The 24,955-nt window shown below is 39.7% G+C and overlaps 1 protein-coding gene across 4 annotated transcripts in view; it reads left to right on the plus strand.

The window, feature by feature from the left end:
- USP22 (ubiquitin specific peptidase 22) overlaps positions 1-24,955 on the plus strand; it is a 98,455-nt gene that overhangs the window by 21,219 nt on the left and 52,281 nt on the right. For all 4 annotated transcript variants that reach the window (XR_014618871.1, XM_084295651.1, XM_084295653.1 and 1 more), the window contains exon 2: positions 16,473-16,605. Coding sequence is in view for 3 of the 4 variants with exons in the window: in XM_084295651.1 (XP_084151777.1) it covers positions 16,473-16,605 (133 nt within the window). In the remaining variant the exon portion in view is untranslated. The remainder of the gene's footprint in view (positions 1-16,472; positions 16,606-24,955) is intronic.

The raw sequence follows: 24,955 nt of genomic DNA on the forward strand, positions 1-24,955 counted from the left end.
ATATATATGCTGTATTTTCAATTTGACAAGGAAGATTAATATAAGGGACAGTTCTCAAAGGCCAAGGTTTGTCAAGAGCCAGCGGAGGAAAAGGGAGACATGAAAGGAATGGACTGAGACAGTTCTGATCTTATTTGTAGTGCTGCTATTTTGTAAGATATATAGAGAAAAAATATTTTTTCTTGAAACACGAAGACTAATGGGTTGCCTTACAGAACTTGAAAGGCTATATGCAAATAGCTGTTCTGGCTTACTTGTTATCAGGGCTATTATTGGGGGGTTACAGTCTTCGGTTTCATGATGTAGCTGAAGTTTAGAGGACAACAACTTGTGGGTTTTATATGAAACTGAAGGTAAATCTCTACATTTATGGAGAAATGAATTTTCAGCTGCAATAAATGCTTGCATAGTGAAGTGTTCTAGCAGTTGGACACTCGACAGAGCAGCATGGATATGTTCTTCACGCTTCTTGTACCCAGTGCTAAAGGAATTGCTTGCAGTAGTGCTCCTCAGAAGTTTTGTTCAATAGAGTTCTGTTTTTCCCCCTTTCTCCAATGTTCCCAACCACTCAGTGTGATTTTTTTCCCCTTGGTGTCTCTTGTTATCATCATCATTTGACTTTTCGTTAGCAAAACTATAATGTTGAGTTTGCTGTGCAAAAACATCTGTCCAGAGGGTCACGTGGAGTATGAAAACATTTGGTAAAACTTTGTTGTTTTTCTTCGGAGATAAGTTTCACCTGGGGCTGATGAACTGAGGAATCCTTGTGTAGATCTTGGACTAAATCGTGTAGGCATTTATTGTTATCCCACATCTCTCCTTCAGTCCCGACTGCCATCACTTGAGTAGCAGAAGCAGTGCTTTAATTCCAAGAATTATTTCATTACCGAGAAAAAAAAAATACCAAGGCACAGATTCGCAGTACTGATGAAAAACACTTGAACGTGCCTGCAAACTTTCTGAAAAATTTCCCCTCTCTTAGAGAACCGTTTCTCCACGTTCTTAATTTCTGCGTGATTAATCAAAGAATAATTGGGGTAATTCATTAGCGTTGACAGGCAAATTGTCTTCTACATCAAAGTACTGTTCTTTTAGCTCTCTAGCAGTGGACAAAATTATATTTCTAATAGAAATCTGAGTCTTCAACAAAAAGAAGAGGAAAATGTTATGTAGCATTGTACTTCTTGCTTGTAGGACACAGGCATTACAACTAACAGAACATCTGAAAGGTGAGAGCACTGTGTTTGAATACCTCGTTGATCTGACACCATAATGGCAGTATTTAAACTGCTGAAGGTGAATCCATTTGCATTTCTTTCTAAAATCAGGCCTTTGTCTTTTGCTGAGCATTTTTAAATTTGGTTATAGTTTTAAGATGTTCTTTCTCACCTTCTTTAAGCTTTTTTCTTTGTCTTGTAGCTTGAATTCTAATATTTTAATTTCAAGAGCATTCTGTTGTGTGAACGTGAAGCAACGTGCGTATTATGAGCTCTAAGCTATTGTCAGAAGGATGCATCATGGAATGAAACAATGGCATTATGTCCAAAGCTGTCTGTGTTGGTGGATATTGTTCTGAACGCTAAATGCTTTCAAAAACTGCAATAGTTTCAGGATTTTTATTTCTTAACCTCAGCTTTTCAACTATGTAAGTAAAAGCTCTGTTCCTTTCAAAAAGTTGCTAACAAAAGTTTGGAGCTGTTGACCTCAAGTGGTTCTCAGAACTCCCCCAGTGTTTTGTTTTGTTTTAATTTTTACTTTTTTTCTGATGATGCTTGATAGCACATGCCAAGTCTGCTTTTTTTGCTGGCATGAGGGTGGACTGTTTTTTTATCTCACCAGTATTGGGTAGCACTTCACCAGAATGTCTTCCTTTTCCATCCTTCATATTCTAACAGAGGCATCAAGTAGCATTAGGAGTTTATGAAACCTAATTAGTTCAGAAAGAAACTGGTGTTTATACAGCCACCCTATGATGCTTAGGGCTCTGAGTATGCTCTCATGCTTGATAACAAGGAAGGAAGGGATGGTTTTGCTCCTGAAAGTAATGTTATCTGCACTTAATTATATTTTCACCTTTTCTTCTGCAGCCCTTGCAACATCTTCCTTTGGAACAGTAGAGGGTAGGTGAAGCTTTTTTAAGAGACAGGCTTCCCTTTGAAAAACGGCTAGCAAAAGAGGAGCCACGTTGTTTTTGTTTTATTTTCTCCTCAATAGGGCAAGAAAAATAGGAAGAGAGATCTCTTGCTGATATGAAATAGGCCTTTGCTGTAATGAATGGCCCGGGAGTTTTTCTGCTTGCTTTTCTTATCCCCATGTTGCGAAAGCTTGCTGTCCTGCTGGATTTTTTTTGGAATGCAGAGGTGTGTTCTGGCTAAAAAAGCATGTGCTTTGCCTAACAAGCTTTCCTCGCCATCCGGCCCAGCTGGCTGCTGCAGTCTGTATTTGTTTTGTCTTCACTAATTTTTATACCCATGCTTTAAATTAAACTAACACTTTTTGCATTAAGTGGCAACCCAAGCACAATGTCCGTAAATGAGACCAAGCACTATAATCTACTAATTTTTGTTTTCAGCGTGCAGCGTTATGTAATCGAGCAGCCTACTAAAAAGGAAGATGTGGAAATAACACTGGTGGCGTGTAAATGGTGCTGAACTTAAAGCGATCAGCCTGTATTGAAAGAGATATTTACATTGAAAAGATATATTGGAAGAGATATTTACACTTCCCTTGGTACATAGAGAGGACAAGTGAAGAGGGCAGGGTCTGGTCGGTCAGCACAAAATCTGTTCTTGTTACATCTTTGTCTTTTTGCTATAGGAGATAACCCATGCCTTGAGTGTGTGGCATGTATTGGAGCCTAGTGGTGAGTTTATTTCCAGGGTTGCCACAATCTTGCAGCTGCCTCTGAGTTGAGTATCAAACTGTCTGAAATTCAGCTGTGAAATTCAGGTTTGGTCCAAATTACGAATGAACAGAATAAATATTAGAAGAAATGTTAGAAAGACAAAGAATGGAATAAAAGTAGTCGTAAATCTCTTTTAAATAAATACTCCCTTTAAATCTCTTTTAAATAAATACTCCTTTATAGGATGCAGAAGCTGCTTGGGAGTTAAACAAAGAAACAACAAAACATAACAGACAAACCAAGCCAAACCAAGCACCAAGCTGTCAGCAGAATCGCAGAACGGTTAGGGTTGGAAGGGACCTTAAAGATCAGCTAATTCCAGCCCCCCTACCATGGGCAGGGATACCTTCCATCCCGAAATACACATCTTTTTCTGTTTGGATATTTATTCTCACGGTGGTAAGGGCAGACTCTTTTTCTTCTAACGAGTTGATGTAGTATGCTGCTGTGAGCAGAAGCTGCTTTCTCCCTTTGCTGCTGGGGTAAGTGGCACCTGACCTGCACAAAAATGTTTTCCTGTTCTTGTATTCGTTGTAGGCAGCACTCTGAGCTAGGTCAAGATGAAGATTTGAATCTATTTGATGGTTTTCCATGTTACTCTCCAAAGAATTGCATTGCAGTGAGGCTCTAGACTTTTTTTTCCTTTACACAAATGTCAGTGGACAGATTTAGGGCCTGGATGTCAATTCAATTCACTTACAGGTTTGCCTCATGTTTATTAAACTGGGCCTGATCTGTATCAAAATAAGTTTCCTGAAGTCAAGATAACTGACAATGAAACCTCAGAAAGATACAAATAATTGCATTTGTAATTACACCATTAAGAAAAAAACAAGGCATACTTTTATGTGTGATTTAAAAAAAATATCTTCTAGCACTCCTTTCAGTACTGTGCAGAATAGACTGTTGAAATATAAGGGATGAATTTCTCTACACTTAATTTAATCTCAAAATAGAAATGTGTCTGTTTAGGTCTTCTAAACTAAGCATTGATACTAATACATGAAATGTAATCTGTTAATGGCTTAAGGCACATCTGAGAAGAGAACATACGGATTTTCACTTAATGCCATTGTTTGGCATATAAAAAAGAACAACAAAATATTGTTGAGTAGTTGGACATTGCTGGGAAGAAAATAGGAGTAAAACAAGAAAATCTCTTTAGCTGTAGTCAACAAACTAAGAAGAGGATCGAAATGAGTATTTTTGCTGTGAGGTTGTTGTCCAAACTTCTGAGCAGAAGGGTTCAGCATTACAACTTAAACCTCCTTCCAAAAAAAAAAAAAAAAAAAAAAAAAAGTCCTGATGTCCATGGTGGAGATTCAGAAAGTGCTTCAGAGGCACTCTTGAGTTTTACAGTGTCAAACTCATCTGAGGATTGCTATCCAAACTTCTCAGTAGCACTTGGAAGCCATCAAGAAAGTGTCCTTGTTTTTTTTTTTTTTTTTGCATTTGCTGCTGGTCTGTATTTGCAGTTCTGTAGCATGAGCAGAATTGAGACTTAACCACAAAATATAAAGGTGTTTTCTTATACTAGACATTCAGTTCAAACACAATTAGGTAAGGTTAAAGGTGCTTCAGGTGTGAGACTACAGCAATTTGCAAACTCTTTAATGAATGCAGGAATAAGCTTTACCATTAGAATGCAAGAAATGAAGCCTACTTCTGTCTTCAAAAAATGTCTTTTGTGTTCTTATAGTTCAGGAAAAATTACTAAAACAGACTTGCATGTCTGTAGGGCTCAGAATATCCATCTGTCTAAAGCTTAAATCCTTTAAAGAGTGAACTGCAGTTCTCTGGCCACCTCTCTGTAATCTGCATAACTTCTGATTTGTGAATGTGCATGAAAATTTCCCAGTGAATGAAAGACCTCGTGTTTTGTTCTTGTAAAATGAATTATTAATTTGTTTTGTACTGAGGTATGAGGAAATAGAGCTCCGGTTTACTAGATTATCAAAGCGTGTTCTGTACAAGCATATTGAATTAGCTTTCATTCTCTGGATGTTCCAGCCACTAGCACGCTCGTTGGCTTAAAGCATTCCTATACTCGTGTACGTATAGACATAAATACTCCCTCCTGCTGGTGTTACAATATCACAAGTGGAAGTAAATTAAACTAAATTAAATTTCCAGTTTGGCCATTACGCTTCTGTTCTATGCAGCATGCTAGTGAAAGCACTGTTGTTTCAGACCCCGTGAATGTTCTTATTTTCTCCAAAATATTTGCTGCGTAACTTTAGAGGATTCACTTATCCTGTGATAAGACTCTTTAGTGCATAGAGGTTCCTGTGTCTGCTTATGTTGCTTGCGTGGTTTTGACGGGGAATGTGCTCTTTGGAAAGGCTTTGTGGTGCTTTGGGCAAATCAGTCTTTGGAAGCAGAAGCAGCAAATGCTGTGCATAGCTTTCCGAAAACTGAAAGGGAAGATTATTGTTTTGTAACAGTTTTTCTTGTGGGCACTGTGAGGGGACTAGAACTTGTCTTCAGCTCCTATTAGACAAAAAAGTTTTATTCTTATGGCAAGAAGCGACTTTGGCTTGTATGCCTTATTTGTTTGTTATATGCATCATCACTGAAACCCACAATTGTCAGAGAAGTTCTAAGCAATGGGGTAAATTTCTGTGCTACCAGTAGGCTTGTTTAGCTACAGAAAATATAAAAATGTCATGCATAATAACTCTTAAAGTCTTGACAGAATGGTGCATAGCTCCTAGGAAGCTTTTAAAAGCAGAAGTGTTTCCTACCAGACTTTCTGGTTAGGCTCAACAATGGTTTTACCCTATTTAGTGTAGCTTGCTTTTTTTTTTTAATAAAACAAATAGTTGCTAATAGATGCACTCTGTCACTCCATTGCTGCTCATTTTCTGCTCGTCTTCCTTTTTTGCTGAGTGTATTTTGCCTCATAAATAAGTCATGCCACAGAGAGTCTGTGCTGTAGCATTTCCCATCCATCTTTCCTACTAGCAGAATTGCTTTGACTTTGATGTGGACTAATTAAGTTCACATTTTTTTATGGACATCTTAGAGTAGTTAAAGGAAATATAGCTGAAATCTCTCTGCTTTTCTAAATGAGGCTGTAGGACTTGTTAGGACTTTGATCTGTGTATCCTGAAGTTTTTTCTTTTCTGAAAGCATGCTATCGGAGTATTTCCATCAAAGTTGTATGGCAAACTTCCCAAGAGCATACATGTTCTTGTAGGGAGAATCGGATTTCTGTGCGTTTTGCCCTGCGTACAGCTATCTCCGCAGCATGGGCAGTTAAATAATGCTTCTCTCCACAACACCGGGCGGGTTTGTCCGTTTAGCCCGCTCCTTGAATTGCTTCCCAAGTCATGTGCTCGCAGATTAGATCAATACATTACCTAATAGGCCGGTTAAAAACATTTCCCCGATCTGCTGACGTGGGGGAACGGTGAGGTAAAGTAATAGATTTTGTACTAGACGTTAGAATACACTACTGCGGTATTGGCAAGCCCCTTCTTCTCATGTGAAATTTGCTACTGCAGTGGTGCATTGCAGGAAATAGATAAAAATCAACTCACTGCACATATCCACACATCATTCATATTCTGTGAGAAGAGGCATGCCTTCAGAACCCGGCGTAGCTTACGTGTTTTCACACAGCGCTTTCCACTTCTGAAAGAATGTTACCGTAGGAGAACATGCAATTTAATTTCAACCTGATCCATTATTTAAATTGTTTAAAAACACAGTAGGCTCTTAAATGCTTCTTTTGTCGAGCACTGGAGAAATCATTTAGACTTGTAAATGCTAGTGGGTTGGGAGGGCACCTTCCACAGGAGAAGCAAATAAGCTATTTCAGCATAGTTATTTGAATGTAGGAGAATTGCTCTATTTCTTGTCCAAGTATCACTTTCTATGACTGGGACTTCATATGGGAAAGCCAAAATTACCTTTTTGGAGTATCCTCCTATTTTTCCTCTGGCCTGTGCTTTTAAATTGTACAACTTTTTTTTTTTTCTTTTTCCTACCATCAATTTCATTTCAGCCTTATACCTACCCGCTATGGAATTGCGTGTGAAAAGGTTAATTAAAAAAAAACAAACAGGCACAAACATAAACCGGCACCACCACAACAAAATCTGATTCGGTGCCCAGCCCTTAGCATGGTGCATAATCCAGGGTAAGAAGAGCAGGCAAAAAATCTATACGGATAGGTCAAATGATGACTACTGAGATCTTTGATTCACCCTCAGACACGATTCTTAATTTCATCAGAGCACTCCGGCGTTAGGCTGACTCACTGCTCTCTTGAGAAGAGCCTTTTAATCAAAGTGTTGTTTTTAGAGCTTAGGTAGACTTTGGCTGCTACGCTGCTCTCATTTAAGGGCCTGCCTTAGTGCAGCGATGATTCAGATTAACATGTTGTCTCTTCCGAGTGCCATCCATCCATCCAATCCGTCATCCATACCTACAATCCCTTCATATCAGGGTGTTGGAGCCTTAACTGTAAACCCCTTCAGGGTGCAGACACTCCGAGCTTAACATAGCACAAATAGTCAATAGGAAAAACTCTCTGGCTGCATAGCATAATTGTTTCAGAGCGCGGAGGCGTGATTACAGCACAAATAAATACCTGCAGTGCTCTACAAGTGTTGCTGCCCTTTGCTGGGAGACGCAGCACCAAGAGCCAAGGCAGTGGAACAAAGGATGTGAGTGCTCCTCGTCGGCATCCGTGGGAGGTCACCTCTCTCAGGTTAGAAAAATCTGTACTGGGAGCAAATCATAGAGGTGAAACAGGGCAGTTCAAGACAATTCCTGCACGTAAGAAGGGGACAGACGCATAACGCAGCCCGTGTTGGGAAGCCTGCTGGCTGGGATGAAGGGTAGGGCTTCCTGATGTGCTCGTTTGTGGTCTTGCTGGTGCCCTGCGGTATCCCCTTTTTTATTTTTTGTGGGATCAGCATCATTCTTTGTGGGGCAACATGGTATAGAAGACAAAACGGTTTAAAAGAATGGTGCTGTGTAAATTTAGATGGATCAACAGAGCCATCTGAAGTGATACTGAAAGTCTGGGGGAAGACGCTGCGGTGTCAAGAAGCTGGCATCTCTGCATGAATCCGAGGCCTTATTTAAAAATAAATGAAGTCTTCATTTCTGAAAAGAAATTTTGCAGGAATTACTTGCTTGGACACTAATAGGAAACTGTTTCATGGGGACAAACAAGATGAATGTACTGATGTTTTCCATCCTGCCTTTCAGTGCAGAGCCACATTTGGGCTTTGATCTAATTGAATGAAGGACCACATAAAAGCAAGTCATTATTCTTGTTCTGAATCCTTGGGGAAAAAAAAATGACTTCCTTGAAGTAGCTCACTCTGGAATAGGGAAAGGTCACTTTAGGATAGGGTAATCCTAGCATCTGGCTGTATAATGGTTTATAATATTAGGAATTACTAGATCAAGTTTTGTAGGTGACAACTAGGCACAAGGCCTGGTTCTTTGTGGTTTAAAGCTAGCAGCACGCTTCCAGGAAGGCTTTCCTGATTCTTACAGGTCAATCTTTGTAAATATTAATCCAAAATCCATGTTTATGCAGAGGAAAAGAAGGTTCTTTTCTGAAATAACTTTTTTTTTCGTTCTCTTACTGATTTCAGAGCAGCTGTAGTGTGTTGGGGCACACTGAAAATGGTCTTTAACTTGTTTTTCTAAATTAATGCCCTGCCCACAAGAATTCAGAGAAGCATGTGGAGCTGTTCAATAGAACAAACAAACCCGGTATTACCTGATATTTAGTATGTGTAGAAGCTTTTTAAAAATTTCTATGTGGAACTTGTTTGCAGGTGGGTTTTTTGTTTGTTTCTGGCTTGGGTATGTTTTGTTTTTTTTATTTATTTTGATGGTCTCAAAGTTATTTAAGGATTGCACCTTACAGTGCAGACTGAATCCTAGACAGGACCAGTTTCCACCTGCTGGCTAGGGAAAAATTCCCCATATTTTCCTTAATTGTGCTAGGGGGTAACCCCCTGCCAATTTGGTGCTGAAATCGTACTGTTATGTGAATGAGCTATTCCAGCAACTGGTCATTGTGCTCTGGAACCGTTCCCTAATATCCATTCCTATTGTACGGAGAGTTTGGAGAAGAAAAGTGAATGGTCTGGCTCCTGACTCATAAGTCCGTGGGCACTGGGATAGTACTGGCTTTGTGAAAATTCCTGGGATAACTTGATCCAGACTTTAAATCCTTCAGCGGAACAGCCAAGTGTTACTTCAGATTTACTCGGAGCGTTTCTGCTTCCAGTGGATTTGTTTGGAAGATGTTTTTATAGCTGGCCTCTTCTCAGTCGTATTGTGGAGCAGCCCCTCCGTGTTGCTTGCAGTTCATGAACCTGAGGGGTTCACCTGTGTGCTTCCCATGCCCTTGGGTCAGTATGCTGGCTTTCTTACTGACAATTCACTCTTATATACAGCACTTTTCTGGTGTTCAGCTCTTGAAAGCGTTGTACCTCATATCATCATCCCTCCCTTCGAGCAGGAGGGTCCGAAGATCCACAACAACATACTGTCAAATGGGCTTCCAACGTCATTTTTGTGGTTAACCTTATATTTGAGAAGATGTAAACTTCAGGAACTGGAAGCAACTGAGCCATTCTGATTTCTCTGGATGGGGATCCTGGTCCAGTCAAAATATTTGGCCAGCTGTGCGCTGGTTCCTGGTGGGTTAGCCACACTGTTGTGACATGTCGTCACTCCCCGAGAAGGTAGCTCAGGCTGCCTTGTTCATTAGGATAAAATTCCGTTCCTCCAGCCTCCAGAAAATTTGTCAGCCTGGCAGCACAGCACCCTAGAACACTTAGCAGAGGCTCGGCATTGCCAGATGAGGAAATTGAGATAATTTGTCAAGACCAAAAAAATACAACTGAAATAGGAATAGGATTAGCATACTTCTAAATCCTTTGGACCAAAACATACTAATTAAGGACATCATTCAAAATACTCTGATACTGGCCTCCAATGCTTTGTCTCCCTTGTGTGGTTGCTAATGTGTCTTCCATGAAGATAGGAGGGGGAAAAAAAAAGAAAATAAAGGCAATTAAAAACACTGCCTTCAGAATTTGAATTAAAAAATCAGAAAGCAAAGACTGCAGAAAAAAAAAATATTTTCCTCTAGCAGTGGTACTTCGCAAATGTACTTTGCACAAGTTTAATCCATTTGGAAGAAAAAGGAAAAAAAAAAAGATGTCTCCACAGCTTCTCTTAAGCATCTTTTTTTCAGCAAGTTCAGCAATGCTTTTTCCTTCTTTCATTTTTTTTTCCCTCTTTCATTTTTTTCCCCCCTTTTAGGCAGAAGTATGTTCTGTCAGAACTTGCCTTGGGTTTAAGTTAATCTGCATAAGGACAACAAACTGCTGGTGTGGTCTGATGGTATATTTTTGCTCCTGCTTGAGAACAGTGATGTTTCTTAATTTTGGCTTTTTCATGTTGAATTCTCACTTTCCACACCGTTGTGCTCCAACTTGTGCTGAGACGATCAGAGCCAGGCGTCCTACGTGGAGCACCCGGTGGCAGGAGGGAGCCGGCCAACGCACCGGCACAGAGCAAACACCTTGCATTTAATGCTTGCTGTGGAACAGAGCTGAAATAGCTAACCGTCTTTTTCTGCTGCTGTAAGAGATCTAAATAAATTGTTTGGAATAGCCCAATTTAAGAAGTCACCTGTATTTGGCTTTTTTTTTCTTTTTTTTTGAAGGTGACTTTCTGAACACGTGTCAAACTCACAAAATTAGCAAATGGTTTTGCTGGCACTGGTAAGCCCCTTACTAGGACCCCCCTGACCCTAATGGGACTGGGAAAAAAAGTACAGAATTGATGAAATGTTCTTTAAAAACAGAAGTCTAATCAGACAATAACCTGATTAAGACTTGGTTGCAGGAAGTGAGTGAACAATACTCAAGCTGATTTTTTTTTTTGAATCTGACGTGTCAGAAACGTGCGCTTACTCAGAGCAGCTCTGAATCATCCTGTCAGCGCGGGGAGGAGAGATTTCTGTGCCGTGCCACAGACCTGAGGAAATCAGTCCCCTGGTTTTGCTGCTTGAAATCTAAGAGCTCTGCTTTCAAGTTTTAAGTATTTAAATTTGCAAAATACCCTAGCCACCATACTGATGGATGTTGGGTCGGTGGCATGCCTGCACTGGGAAAGCAAGACAGTAAATCTTGAGGTAAATTTGGACTAAGAAGTGATAGAAGAGTGTAAGGCAAATTTGACCTGAATTTGTTACTTTTGAGATACAAAGAGTACTCTGAAGATTAGTGAATCTTGTCAGCAGTGCTCTCCTGTTGGTTTTATCTTCCCACATGGCCAAAGCAACGCTGCTGTTTGAGTAGCCTCAGGGTCTCCGTCTTCAGCACAGGAAGAAGCAGTGGTCGGTCATATGATCTTTTGGGTTTATCTGTCCTTTTTTCTTCAGAAAGTAGGCTCGGGGAAGCATGCTGCTCTTCGCTTCATGTGCTGCTGTGTCTGCATTACATTTGGACAAGAATTGGTTGCAGGGGCTTGGCCGTGGTCTAGACTAAGGTACTGGGCAAGCTGATGCTCTTCCATCGCTTTTCTCCTACTCGCCTCTCCCCCAGCATATGGAAAATATCACTGGGAGAAGGGGATGGGACTTGAATTGATGTATTCATTTGATTACCTTATAATATCTAGTTTTAAACCTAATTTAAATACAGAAATAAAATTGGAGCAGGAGGGAAAACATTGAGAATTACAGGTAACTTGGCTTTGGGGAGTCTCACGGTGTTGCCACGTTTTGCCTCTGTACGTCGGGCATAGCACCTTATTCTGCCTAAATCGCTGCTGGAGTGTTGGAAGCAAAGCTGGCTCTGGAACAGGCTTCCCGATTTCTGACAGAAATCCACTTCAAGTTCAGCAACTGGAACTCCTCAGCATCTCCTTGTGACGGGAATTCACCTGTTTTTGTTGAAGTACCACCTTGTCAGGAGCGGTTTGTTGAGCCAAAGTGACGTGGTTGCAGAACAGATGTGCCTCTCTGGGGGCGAAGCAGATGATGGTGTGACAGACGTGTGCTAGGAGGGAGAATTTCCCACATACACCTATATGCTGTGAGTAGGCATATTTAGAGCTGCACAGGAAGTCCCTTAATTGGCGTGGACTGAGATTAAAGACTTTTCTGAAAAATTAGACTTGTTTTGGGGCTGGAAATTCCGATAATATATTAGAAAATGAAATAATCTTTCCTCTTGTTTCTGATGTGGCTCAATATTGTGTCTTGATTTACACAAAGCTGACTTCCAAGCTGGGGAAAGTAAAGTAGGTTTATCGTGGGAAAATTTTACTTTCCTAATATTTGTGCCCCTGCAGAAGAACTTGTACATGATAAAACACTTGCGGGGTTCCATAGCTAGTTTATCGGCAATGTGTTAACTGCTTTGAGGGTATCTTAAGAATCTGCTTTTCTGAGTTGTGAACACGTACAGTGTGGCAACACCTTTCTTATGATCTTTTAACCTCCCGAGCCTCCCACTGTCTTGTAAGTGTTACCTAGTTCATCTTTTCCTGGGGACCTTTGTGGTGAATATGGGTTGCAGATTGTGAAAGGTAGGAGGTCTTTGGCTCATAAATTTGTAACTGAAAGCAGCTTTATCCTGAAGGTGCTTTGATATATTTGGCGTGAGCGTAAGAGTGCAAGACTGCTGAAATACCCTAATGGAAAACTTCTTAATAAAGATGTTTTCTTCTCGTGTACAATTAAATAAAAATGGAGCCTCTAAAGCTAATTCTAGAATAGTTGGAAATGTGGAAGAATGATTTGCAGTGGCTAAGGACTATTGTACAGCTCCATTTTTTCTGCACAATCGGCTTTGCAGGAATAGCATATTGCCATTCAAAGCTGCTATTTGCTGGTTTGAGGGGCCGGTGAGATGTGAAGCTGAAGCAGGTTTGTAGGGTTTTGAGCACCTGACACCATATGCCCAGCATGACCTTCTTGCTGTAGGGGGAGCCTGTGCTGACCTGGAAAATGAGATTTGGGACTGAAACTGTCAGACAAGGAACTGCCAGGGCAAACCCGAGTGACGATGATGCGCTCGTTTTCTCCACCACTGTTTGGATGGTAGAAGGGTAAACTAATCATAAGCTGTTCTGACAACTTGGAGAGACTTGAAGTGTCAGCAGTCTCATTCGTTTAACCTACTAATGCCTGCTGCTTTTTTTTTTTTTTTTTAACTCACTTTGTGTCACAGCTGTTAACAATATCACGAGCAGGTAGCCTGCTAGGGGTGGATTCTGGATACTGCCCTGCCTTACTGGTGCTTTATGGTCGGTTCCCTTTTGTGCACTAGGTTTTACATCCTCATTCGCTAGGCTGGTTAAACCTTCTTCAGAGGAGGTACAGAGCCATGGCTGGGAGGTCTGGACTTGTCAGCTAACCTTGTTTTATGTAGCAATAAAAGGAGATTAGCAGAGGAAAAAACACTGCTGAGGAAATTGGGCTGCGTAGCGGTGCTAACTCCTGTAGTTCTGTCAGGAATCGTGCTAGTTACCGTGGGTGCCCGTACACAGCTTAACAGGTGTGGGACCATTATTTCCAATTTTCTGTCACTTTGAAACCTGCCTTTAGTGTTCCACCGGACAGAAAGTGGTCAGGGCCTCTTATGGTCTCCCCATATGGTTTATCAGAAAGTCGAGGCAGAGCTAAAGGGGAGCAGACGAACAGAGGCTTGGTGTGGCCTGAGGAAAGGCTGGCGAGGGATGGGAAGGGAGAATGGGGTTAAGGGTGGGGAGCGGGATATCTGAGGGTCGGGAGTGTAAAGGAGAGGCAGGTTGGAGCCCAGCAGTCATGGCAGAGGGTGTAGAGGAAGGGGAAGACCTCAGGTTTACACCTCTGGGTGAGGTGAGGGGCATTCTGGTGGCAGGGCCGTACCCGGGGCAGGAGCAGAGGCAGGCTTTGGGCTTTGCCTTCCCCGAAGCAGCAGGCCGCGAGCGGGACCGGGCTCGCTTTTTGGCAAAGTCGAGGCTTGTTTTAAAGCAGACTTGTGGCTTTGTGGGTCCGGCCGATTCTGATTACTCATTTGCAGTGTTCTGTTGCCTCTTAGTCAGAGCGTAGCCTCAAGAGATGGGAGCGGGGTGGGAGTATTATGAAACACGGTAATTGGATTATTTGGGGGGGGGGTGGCAGGGTGGCAGCTTTGTTGTAACTTAGCAAATTGTTTAAAAGCACATACAGATGAAAAGGAGACAGCTAATCTGGTTAAGAATAGCCGCTATGGTTTTTGATATTGATTTCTTTCCTCACTCTTGTCTTTTAACCTTGTTTTCTTACAATTTTAGAAAAAGAGTCTTGAGCGATACTGAACCGATAGAGGATTTAGATAAAAACAGCTTCTTTAAATAAATGATTGAACTTATTTTAACCCACTACCGAGTTCTTCCACATTCTGACATTTCTTTTAATTTTCATTCAAATGAAAATTAATATCCCAAGAGTTTTTGTCTTTTTGCCTAAAATGATCAGTTTTTACATACTTATGTCATCTGTTTACAATACATTTAATGCTAAAAGATTTATTTTTAGCTGGCTAAGTAAAATAGCTAGTTGCTCGAGTTGTTGTCATAGCAGCAATCTTAACAGATAGGCTGATCCTATTTAGCTTTTGCAGCCAAAGAGCAACCGTTAGGCAACAGTTTGACAGTTCTGCAGTATTTTTCTAAAGATGGAAATTGTGCTGCTGGTGGTGTTGTGTTTTTTTTTTTTTTTTTTTTGGGGGGGGGGCTACTTTAAAATATTTTTCTGTAGGTGTGTAGAGTTTGTATCAACTGGTTTATTTTCATCTAACAACTTCGGAGAACTTTGGATGCATGGCATGTGAAATTCAGGATTTAAGTCTTAATTTGTGGAAGCTTAAAATTCACAATGCAGAATATTGCAAGCTGCTTTGTTTTTTTTTCCTAATTTATTTTAAAATGTTTTATTTTTAAAGTCATGAATATTCTGAAAGAAAAATGCCAGACTAGAAAACAGCATTGTGCATCACTTATTCAGCACTAATTTTAAATTGTGACAGACTGGGCAAACACCGCTGAAGAACTTTGGGGCTTGTCTTGGATTAACTTCGCTGCCTTAATTAGTAGGTCATAGCCCTCAGTGTTTTAGTAAATCCTGATTTTTATTATTTTTTTAATGTGAAAGGAGAAAAACTGCTTCTACATTGATGAGCAAAGGTATTTTCAAATCAGTCTATGAAATAAGATGCAATCAATGCCTCTACAAGTGGTATTTGTAGCTCTGAGCTGCTACAGAAGTCCAGTTACTCTTAAACTTGTTTGAAAGTAGTTGTCTGTGAGTAAAGTGAATTTATTTGCAGTGAGGAATTCTTCATGTCTGGATCTTCCGATCAGATGGTATTGGACTTGAAGTCTTTTTGGTGTTACTGAGCAAAAGGCTTATCTCTCGAGCCCTCTGAAGTCTCTGACTAGACAGCCATTTTTCGGTGGATCTGTTGAAGCACCTGAGTTGAATGCCAATAAAAGGTTTCGGGTGTTGTTGGCTTAAAGAATGCTTTGAATACGATGAGAGTCAAAAAGTCCATTTAATCTTCTGGCTGTTTTGTGCAAGCCTACTTAAAAAGTATCGTTGTCTTAGGACTGTAAACTCTCATATCAGGTTTATATGCTTATTTCAACGAATGAATCATGGTAACTTATCTCATACTTTCCCATTTTGCATCTCTTGGGAATAGTCAGCTCTTCACTTGCCAAACTTGAATCAAATCCAGTCTGTGAGAGTGGTAACGGCGACTTCTGTGACTCCCCACCTGGAATGAATTTGCAGTTGCACCTCTCTTTCATGGACTGGTATAAGGAAACATAATGAATGAATCTGGCAGGATTTCCTGGCAGAGAAAGAAAGTCATAGAATAACCCCAGTTGGAAGGGACCCACAGGGATAGAATCAAAGAATCATTAAGGTGGGAAAAGACCTTCAAGATCATCTGGTCCTATCCCTCTACCACCAATATTACCCACTAAACCATGTTTCTGGATCATCAAGTCCAACTTCTGGCTCCACACAGGGCCACCTAAAAAACAAACCCCGTGTCTGAGATTAGCATCCAAACACCTCTTGAACTCTGGCATGTTCAGGGCCACGACCACTGCCCTGGGGAGCCTGTTTAGTGCCTGACCACCCTCTTGGGGAAGAACCTTTTCCCAAAGGACCGAGAGAGAATGCATCCAGATCTCTCCCAGGTCTCAATATAAGTAGCAGTGCCTGCTTACTTCTGCTTAAAGGGTTCATTAAACTACAGGCTGTAAATGGTTTGGCTGTCGTCAGCTCTTAGAGGAGACTTACTCTCTGTCAAGACTTGGAAATGTATTGGGTAAATGGAAGAGAGTTCTCTGATAATACATCTAAATGGTGGTTTTGTCACATGGAGGCAAACTTCTGTTTCCCCTGCTCGCCTGCAACATTGAAAAGGCATTGAGTAAAAGAGAAAGCAGTGGTTTGATCTACATCCACTTAGTTGGACTTGTACATATATATAATTTCTGTTGTTCTTATAGTGTGTATCTTTCTCTGTTTCAGGCAAAGTCGTGCATTTGTCATATGTGTGGTGCCCACCTGAATAGACTCCACTCTTGCCTCTACTGTGTCTTCTTTGGCTGTTTTACAAAGAAACATATTCACGAGCACGCGAAGACAAAGCGACACAATTTAGGTAAGCTGTCATCCTGAGGTACTCACCATTGCTTTGTAGCTCACTGTGTTAGCCTCTCCAATTCCAGGCCAGTAAGGTGGTGTGTTCTTGTAGCAAGCTCATTAGACAGGAAGATCAATTTTTTGTGTTCTGGGTTGATGAGTGGCATTATTTTAAACCTGGTGCTTAAATTTGCATTGTATTACTGATAAGCTTTTTGTCTACAACTTACTAAACAGCAGTAATTCATTTTTTATCTTAGTATTTTCAAATTAACATTATATATGGGAAAAATAACAAAAATGTGTGTAGATAAAGCTGACTTTTTTCTAAGTTTGAAAAATGGTTATTTTAGTGACTAAACTAGAGCGTTTATTTCCGTGAACTTTATTTAAAGGAGGTAATATTTTTATTTCAGTATATGGTGGTTGTTCTTACTAAGGGGGGAAAAATCATTCGTATTACAAGAATGAGAATTAATTAAACTTTTAAAACTTGTTTTCTATATTGGCTTCTCGGGGTTAATAACTGAAGTAATTAGAAAACTGAAATAAGAAGGTGTTCCTGATAGAGAGCACCTTTCCCTCAACTGCCTCAGAAACATCAGTTAAAATGCTAAGGAGTTCTTCCCTTCTGTCAGCCTTGGTACTATGTAATGTTCAAAGCCAAAATAATTCAACCTTGCTTTCGGATAAATATACTTATTTCTTATAGTTTAGAACTCTGTTTTGTTTTGTCTTGATGCTCTAATATTACAAAAATTACAAGAACAATATTCACTGTGGTTCTGCTCTCCCTAGCCACTTGCAGGGAGGGAAAGTATCCTTTTCTTCTATAAATTTTCTTCTATAAATTAGTTATACTTATTTCCAAAAAATTGAATTCTGTTTACCACGTTTAAGTCTATGGTAGCCAAACTTCATGGAACAGCTCTGCATCAAAACTTTTTTTTTGAATAACTGTAATCAGGCATTTCAAGTTTGTGTTGCAGTTGTGTATGAAACCCCTTCCCATGAACAGTAGCACTAAAGAATTACAGGGACGAGTGAACACGTGATATTTCATACAAGTCCATACATTATCCAAAACATTTTCCTAGACCTTTTGCAAGATCAGGTCAGCTTTGCAAATTTTCTGGGTTTTGAGGTTTTCCTTACTTCCATGTTGTGCTTGTTACTATGACACAGTGATATCCTGAACAACAATTAGCCCAAAATAATAATAATTTTAAAAGGTGTTTTTTTTTTTTTTTTTTTTTTTTTTTACTTTATTTGGAGGATGAAGTCATCAAGGTTGGTTCCAATGGGACTAAATTGGTTTTGAATGTCAAATGACCATGACCTATTTGTGACAAACGTTTATTAGCTTATGTAAGGAAAATGAGGATGCTAGACCTTGGGATTTCATGTTGCTTAGCTTGCTACTTAAAGCCACAACAAAACCAGAAGCAAGCACTGGTTTGAAGGAAGAAACCAGAAGAAAGCATTGGTCTTGAAAGAAGGAAGTAGTGTGCAGTACAGAGAACATCTTTAATTAAATATTTATTGAGGGGGGAAATAAGATCATGAAAAATCAGAACTACAGTTGAATCCAAATTTGCTTGCTATACAACACAGTTTTTCTTTGAATGAAGGAAGATACGTTCTTGATACAATGATACAGGAAAAAAGACATTCTTTCCTGGAATAAATTTTCTCTTTACGGTTGGGGCTACCTTCTCATTTCACTTACTGTAAGCGCTGATGGAACAGACTTTATTTTCCTTGAAGACAAAGGTGCACTATAAGGCCATAGTGCTGTGTAATGCTGCGCTTAAGAAACTGGTATGTAAGTTTACTGTTTATGGAAAAGATGACTTAAACCAGCAAACTGTTATACTTTCTTCCTTCATGTGTCAAGAAAGAAAAATGTAGACTTCGTAGTTGTGTAGCTTAAGTTTCTAAACTCTCTGAAAAATAGAATACTGTAAAAATAGTACTGAATATCCGTGATGCTTATGAAATTGCTGGCCTTTTAGAGAGTGACATGGTCATAATTCTTAGTGTCAAGGTGGGCATCAATATTCAGTATAAACTGAAGCCCAGATAGCTGTGCTGTAAATAAGAACCATAAGAAGAAAAATGAAATGTGCTGCTATGAGAAGATACCTGACATCAGTGAGCACTGATAAGGCCACATCTGGAGATGTGGATGTAGTCCTGGGCAACATGCTCTAGGTGGCCCTGATGGAGCAGGGTGATGAGACAAGGTAACCTCCGGAGGTCCCTTCCAACCTCAGCCCTTCTTTGAATTTTTTTTCTTTGCATGATGGCTTGGTGGCAACGTGTTGCTTACCATAATAGAAAGGTTGAGGTTTTGGAAGTGGGGTGTTGTTTGGTTTAGAAATGCTGGAAACAGAAGTAGGCCAATGAAGTCATATTCCAGGACGCACAGAAAAAAGGCAACCAAAAAAACTATATGATATTTTTAATCACTTTTTACAGGGTATAATCTCCGAAGAGCTTTTAAGGTCAGTTCTTTTGGTTAGGTTGCTTGGGAATCTTTACCAATGCAGAAGTAGAAATTAATAAAACTCTAAGGATTTTAGTCTAGTGAAAAAAAAAAATCTAAGTTTTTCTGGTAATATATATATATATGTATAAAAGACCACTTTGTGCCACTTTAAGCTTATGGACAGGCTTAGGGTTTAAAAAAATACAGTGCTAAATTAAGACCATTAGAAAGTATTTGGCTATTTATCTGTGGATACTGCGTAAACACTGTAATATTTTTACCTTCAAGCTTGCTGTATTTAAGGACAGCTCCTTTAAAAGAGCCTTTTAATTGTATGTGTTGTGAGCTGCTGTTTTAGCTATGTATTTGGGAAGCCTAAATTTTTCCATGCTCATTTTTGTGCAAGTTAGAATTTGCTGGTGTCTGTTATAGTGAAATGTCTTGGGTTTCCTTGGTATATAGGAAAAGCAGAAACTGGACAGAGGAGGTAGGTGCTTTGAGGATGCACTCTTACTTCAAGACTTAATTGTGTCACACCATGAAAATAACTGCAGAAGTGTGTAAGAGAAGGTACTTACCAAAATATACACAGCCTTTAGATAAAAAGGGGCAAAGTTGACGCAGAGTATCATCTAATATCATTCCAAAGAAGTGTTTGTTTGCAGTTAAATGGAAAGTACTCAGTGCTCACACGCATACAATGTGAAGATAGTACAACTGACTGCTTGATTTCTGCTTTTGGAGGTTCCTTTTTTTTTTTTAATGTATGTTTTGGTGTTTAACTTCCAGCTGCATGTGAAATGAGCTGTAAAAATGTGTAGTTTTGCTAGTATTTTTGGTTGCATTTACTGCTGCAATTTTCGTTGGGGAAATAACATCCGATAGGCAGAAATGGGTTAAGTGCTTAGAAATTTCAAAACGAACAGGAATTATTTTAAAACACTTGGTGACTTTTTGCTGAGCCAACATCAGTCTCCATGGAGACTAGCAGGAGTTGCACACTTAATCAGGGTTCTAAGAAATATCATAGATTTCAGCTGTAACAGCTGTCTGAGCACTGGAAGTGATGTTTTTGCAGCTAACTGCTATATGTTTCAGGAGCCTTCAGGATCGCAGTCTGGAGTGTTCTTAAAATACATCCCTTGTTATCTCTGCTTCCCTGAGCAATACAAATTAGACACTTGCATCATGACCTTACAGTGATACCTGTGCTCTTGCATCTGCTTGCCTGTTAATAATACTGTACTTACTTGAATACATTCCTTGAATTGTGGATATGGGTGGTGGGTAGGCGAGGTAAAATCTAGCTTTGCATTGCACAGGCTCACCGTGGTAGGTTGATACTTGTACTAGGATGGGAATTGTTTAAGCAACATGCAATTTCTACACAGATGTGACAACTTTTAGAAAGTGGTATATAAGGCCAGCCTTTCTGGGACCTCAAAGCCTTGAGGCTACTTGGATTTTTCCTGTTCTGTGTCAGAGCTATGTTGCTGTTACGTAGTTTTTCGGTTTAGGTTTTAATATTCTCTGTGGGTGAATAGTTTGTTTCCTTTACATAATATCTAAAACTTTTTAGGGAGGTTTATCGTATGAGAAAACAAAGTTACTCATTTTTCAGAATGGAATATTTGTGACTTTGCTTGGCAGTTTTGCCCCACATGCTTTTATTTTTATATATGAATGCAGACATGCATGTGTGCAAGAAAAATAACTGGTGAGGCTAAGGAAGATCCACGTTACAGATGCTCTGAGTTAGATCAGTTCACTTACAATGTCAAAGCTCTGTAGACCTACTCCTTGGTAGGAGCCAACTCTTGCATTTCCTTACTATGCTTGTATCTGTTTCAGATACTCTCTTGACACGTTCAGTAGTATCTTAGAATGGCACCTAATATATTTTTTGGTTGAAGTCTTGGTCTACTCTGAAGCCCTGTTAGAGATAAGTGAAGCAGAAGGACAGGGGTTCGTTGGTTAAAAGACTGAATAAGAAAAAGCTGGAAAACTGACATACCATTTGGTTTCTAAGAAGACTGGCAAACATAGTCCTTTTCAAAATGAGTCCTCTTAGAGTGCATTCATTATTTATTAGATCACAAACTGTTTGTTGAGGAACTGGTTTTTCTAAGTATATGCTCCTATAAGTCTGTTTGTGGTGAGAGGAACTGGATGGGTGAGCACAGTAGTAATGCTCGTAGAGTAAGGTGAGGGTGTTTGTTTGTAGAATTCAGAAAATTTCCACTTTCCTCAGAAAACAACTAAAAATGTTCATCTGATTCAAACGAAACAACAAAAAAATGGTTTCTATACTTCAAGTTGGCCAAAGGAAAAAAAAAATCCTGTCACTGCTGCTAATGTGTAGCTGCCTCTTAGAATTTAATATGTAGAAACAGAACAATTTTATGTTAAGACATGACAGTAAAAAATACTTAATTTCCATTTGAGTTGGAAAGCATTGACAGTAATGTTAATTCTGCACGATGGCAGCAAAGCAGAGTTCTTTTGTAAACAAGTGAGACTTTGATTGTACCTCTCTGTGCAGAAGGGCAATTAACACAGCTCCCAGTGCAGTGTATTGCAGTGCTGGAGTAGCAGTCTGGTTTTTCCTTTTGCATCCACCTCCAGAAAGGGGTAGAAAAAAGGTCATCTGGGCATTTTACCAGCCTCTTGATTTGACTTCGGTTCTAATGCTTTGCTTTACTGTAGGTGTTGGAGCAAAAAGCCTCTTAAGGAGATGAGGGCAAATGGAAAATAGGATTTAATATATTGCAGTTCTGTCAGAGATCGATCATGTCAGATTAATGTCTTTCTGATAATTGCTTACTTCCTTTCTCTTAAAACAAACAAACTGAACCTAATTTGTCTAGATCAAGTGAAGAATTTGACACTTTGTTCCCTTGGAAATCTCTACTTGGGTAGAAATGACAGGGATTAATATAAGAATTGTAGATGTGAGGCCGAATAAAGGGAGGCTGATGACAAGTACATTGAAAGTAGTGTGTGCAGGATGCAGCCTTCACTTGCAGAACCAGACCACATTTTCTGCTGTTTGGCTGAGGAGAAGGAGTTAGGTCTCTGGGTGGAATTTGTGGCGGTCACAAAGTTCAGAGGTATTGCTTACACCGAGGAGGGCTGGGTAGTCCCATGATAAGAACTAAATAGCCTCATTGCCTACAGGAATAAAAATGATATGAAACGTCATAATAGGAAGCATGAACTCTCTGTATCTCATCCTAATAATATCCTTGTGATGTAAAGCAGAGGGTCGGTGATGGGAAGCAGAGGAGGAGGAAAGCATTTTGGATACGTTGGTCAGCCGTAGGGGGTATGGATGTGAACCTCCGTTGTTTCTCATAGCCATTAAAAAATCTGTTCTAGGATGCATCATGCAAAGTATTGCATTAAAAAAAAAAAAAAAAAAGGCAAATTCTCATTTGCTTCTGCTGTGGCATAAATTTTATAAACCAGACTGAAGTAGTAAGAAGCTGGCAGGCAGTTGGTTATTGCAATTTGTCTTCTGCTAGGAGCTGCTCTGGTAGTTGTGAGCTCTTGTAAGCCTTCTCACAGCAGCTCTTCTTGGTATCAGAAATGACTCCTGAAGAGTTCTCTGTGCTCCTGGACTATTCTCAGCCCTCAGAAAGCCACCTCCTGAATAGTTGCCTGCATATTGTCAGCTCTGCATACATCTGCTTGCCTCAGCCCCAGCTACTAACTTCTGTGCAGTTCTGGATTTTACTGCTGCATTTTTTGAAGATGGTGCTTTGAGGGAAGTCTGCCTTGATCAGATGAGAATATGCAGATGAGTGTAAGCAGTTCGCATCGTGTCATATGGAGCAGCACAAAATCTGGTAACCACCATCAGGATTCTGTCCCCAAATTTCAAAGGAAGATTGCATCTGCAGCGTTTAACAATTTCTCCCTTTTAAAGCTGAGTAAAATTTTGTGGGATCGAGAAAAGGTGCTTCAGCCACAAGGCCTTTTCATCCTTTTAAATTTTCAAAGGTTTGCTGCAAACAAGGGAATGGTTGAAGTTTGTAAGGTCACAGAAGGGCAGGGAAAAGACTGGAAAAAGACAAAGCATCTTGTACAATGGGAACTGCAGGGCAGCTGTAGGTATAAGCTTGCAATGGGCTCCTCTTTTGTATACTGTGTGCATCCACACATGTGTAGGTAGTGTGCGTGTATATGATACGTATATTTCCTGAATGAGGTCAAGTTGGAGTTAATATTCTGTTCTTAATAAACGCACAGAAATATTCTGACAGACCATGATTCCTCTAAACTAACAGTTAAAAACATTTTTGGTATCTAGACTCCATAAGGGTTACCAGGGCATCTCTTTATACGCACACGTACTTGTACATATTCCTGTTGTGTAACTTGGAGGGTTAATAACGCTGCAGTTGCAGTGACAAACACAAAAGATGAGGGAAAAGAGTAAGTAACTAGCCTTTAATGTGTCTGCTCACCTTTTCCTTGTAAAAGATCAAGTATACAAGTCAATGAATGCTTCAGATGAGTCTGCTAGGGTGTTTCGGTGTGTGTATGTATGTATCTTTTAATGGAGATCAGTGAGATTTTGTCCTGCCTGTAAATTTTAATATCTTATCAGTTAAGAATCTTATCTGTGGTGAAGTTTCCAGGTACGAGGAAAACAGGAAGAAGGCAATCAGAAACTTACCGTGAACTTGAGACTAATATCTGAAAATGGTTTAACGATTAACAGTTAAGGTGTGAAACAAAAGGAGTATGAATTAGCCTAGAATATTGGCTTAGAATACTGTCTTAAAAACTAGCAATTTAATTTATATGTTGGAGTTGGATGGAATATAAGTAACTTGGAAAGAACATGCATGTGTGTTGATTTCAGGTTGGTAACATGCCAAGATTGAGTCGCAGAAATTCTTATCAGAATTAATTTTATTATAGGTATCATCCTAAAATAAAAGTGTGAATTTAGCATAGTAATTCACAGACCTTAATTCTGTGTTGCTGTCAATTTTGTTGTCCTTCAATGCTGTTAGCTTTCCAAGGAAGATACCAAAATGTGAATCACAAATAAGTCACCTAATGAAAGGCTATCATATATTACAGTGAAACATCCCATGTTTAGCTAAGCAGCATTAGTTCTATTCACCTGGGCCTTTCAAAAACTAAACATGCACGTTTCTTACTTGGGTAAGATTTGCACGCACGCGTGCTCTAGGTGTGGCATCGTTTCCTGCTTTTTTACGTACCGTTATCTTGTTCCCACTATCTGGTCTCAACATTTTCACAAGACGTCAGTGGATATATTTGGCAAAAGTAAAGCACTCAAGCTGAAACAAAACACTTCACATGGCTCCCAGACGGGGAGGGGTTGCAGACCTTTTGCTGCCTGAGTTTATACTTTCACCTCTGAATTGTTGTCTTTTGAAATTTATTGTCACTTGCACCGGTTGATAAAGTTGCTCTCATTCTTGCATGGTTTTCTGTGGTGCCTATGTTTCTTCTGGCCGATGGCTTTATTTTTAAACAAAAATCTTTCGGCTTTTTCTCTGCTTTTGTTGCATCTGTTTAGAGTTTTATATATGAAGGGATATGAGGAGAACTGACTTAGAATAATGGTAGCCTGTTGTCAGTATAGAAGGTATAAAAGGCAAAGAAAAATGTTACGTTGCAAGAGGCCTTTTCATTATTGAATTATTTTGCCTCTGAACCCCCAAGTACGTATTTTGTGTTCCTGGGTCAAGAATGCAGAATAATAAAATTTAATAAAATGACATGACAATTTTTTTTAAGCTTCCGGTTCTTTCCTATTAAAGAAAAAACCCTATACTTCTACTGAATGCATATTTTAGTTTTGCAGTGTAATCAATTTTGTATGTGTATTAAGATA

This window comes from Netta rufina, assembly GCF_964035555.1.
Source record: "Netta rufina genome assembly, chromosome: 15".
Taxonomy (NCBI): Eukaryota; Metazoa; Chordata; class Aves; order Anseriformes; family Anatidae; genus Netta; species Netta rufina.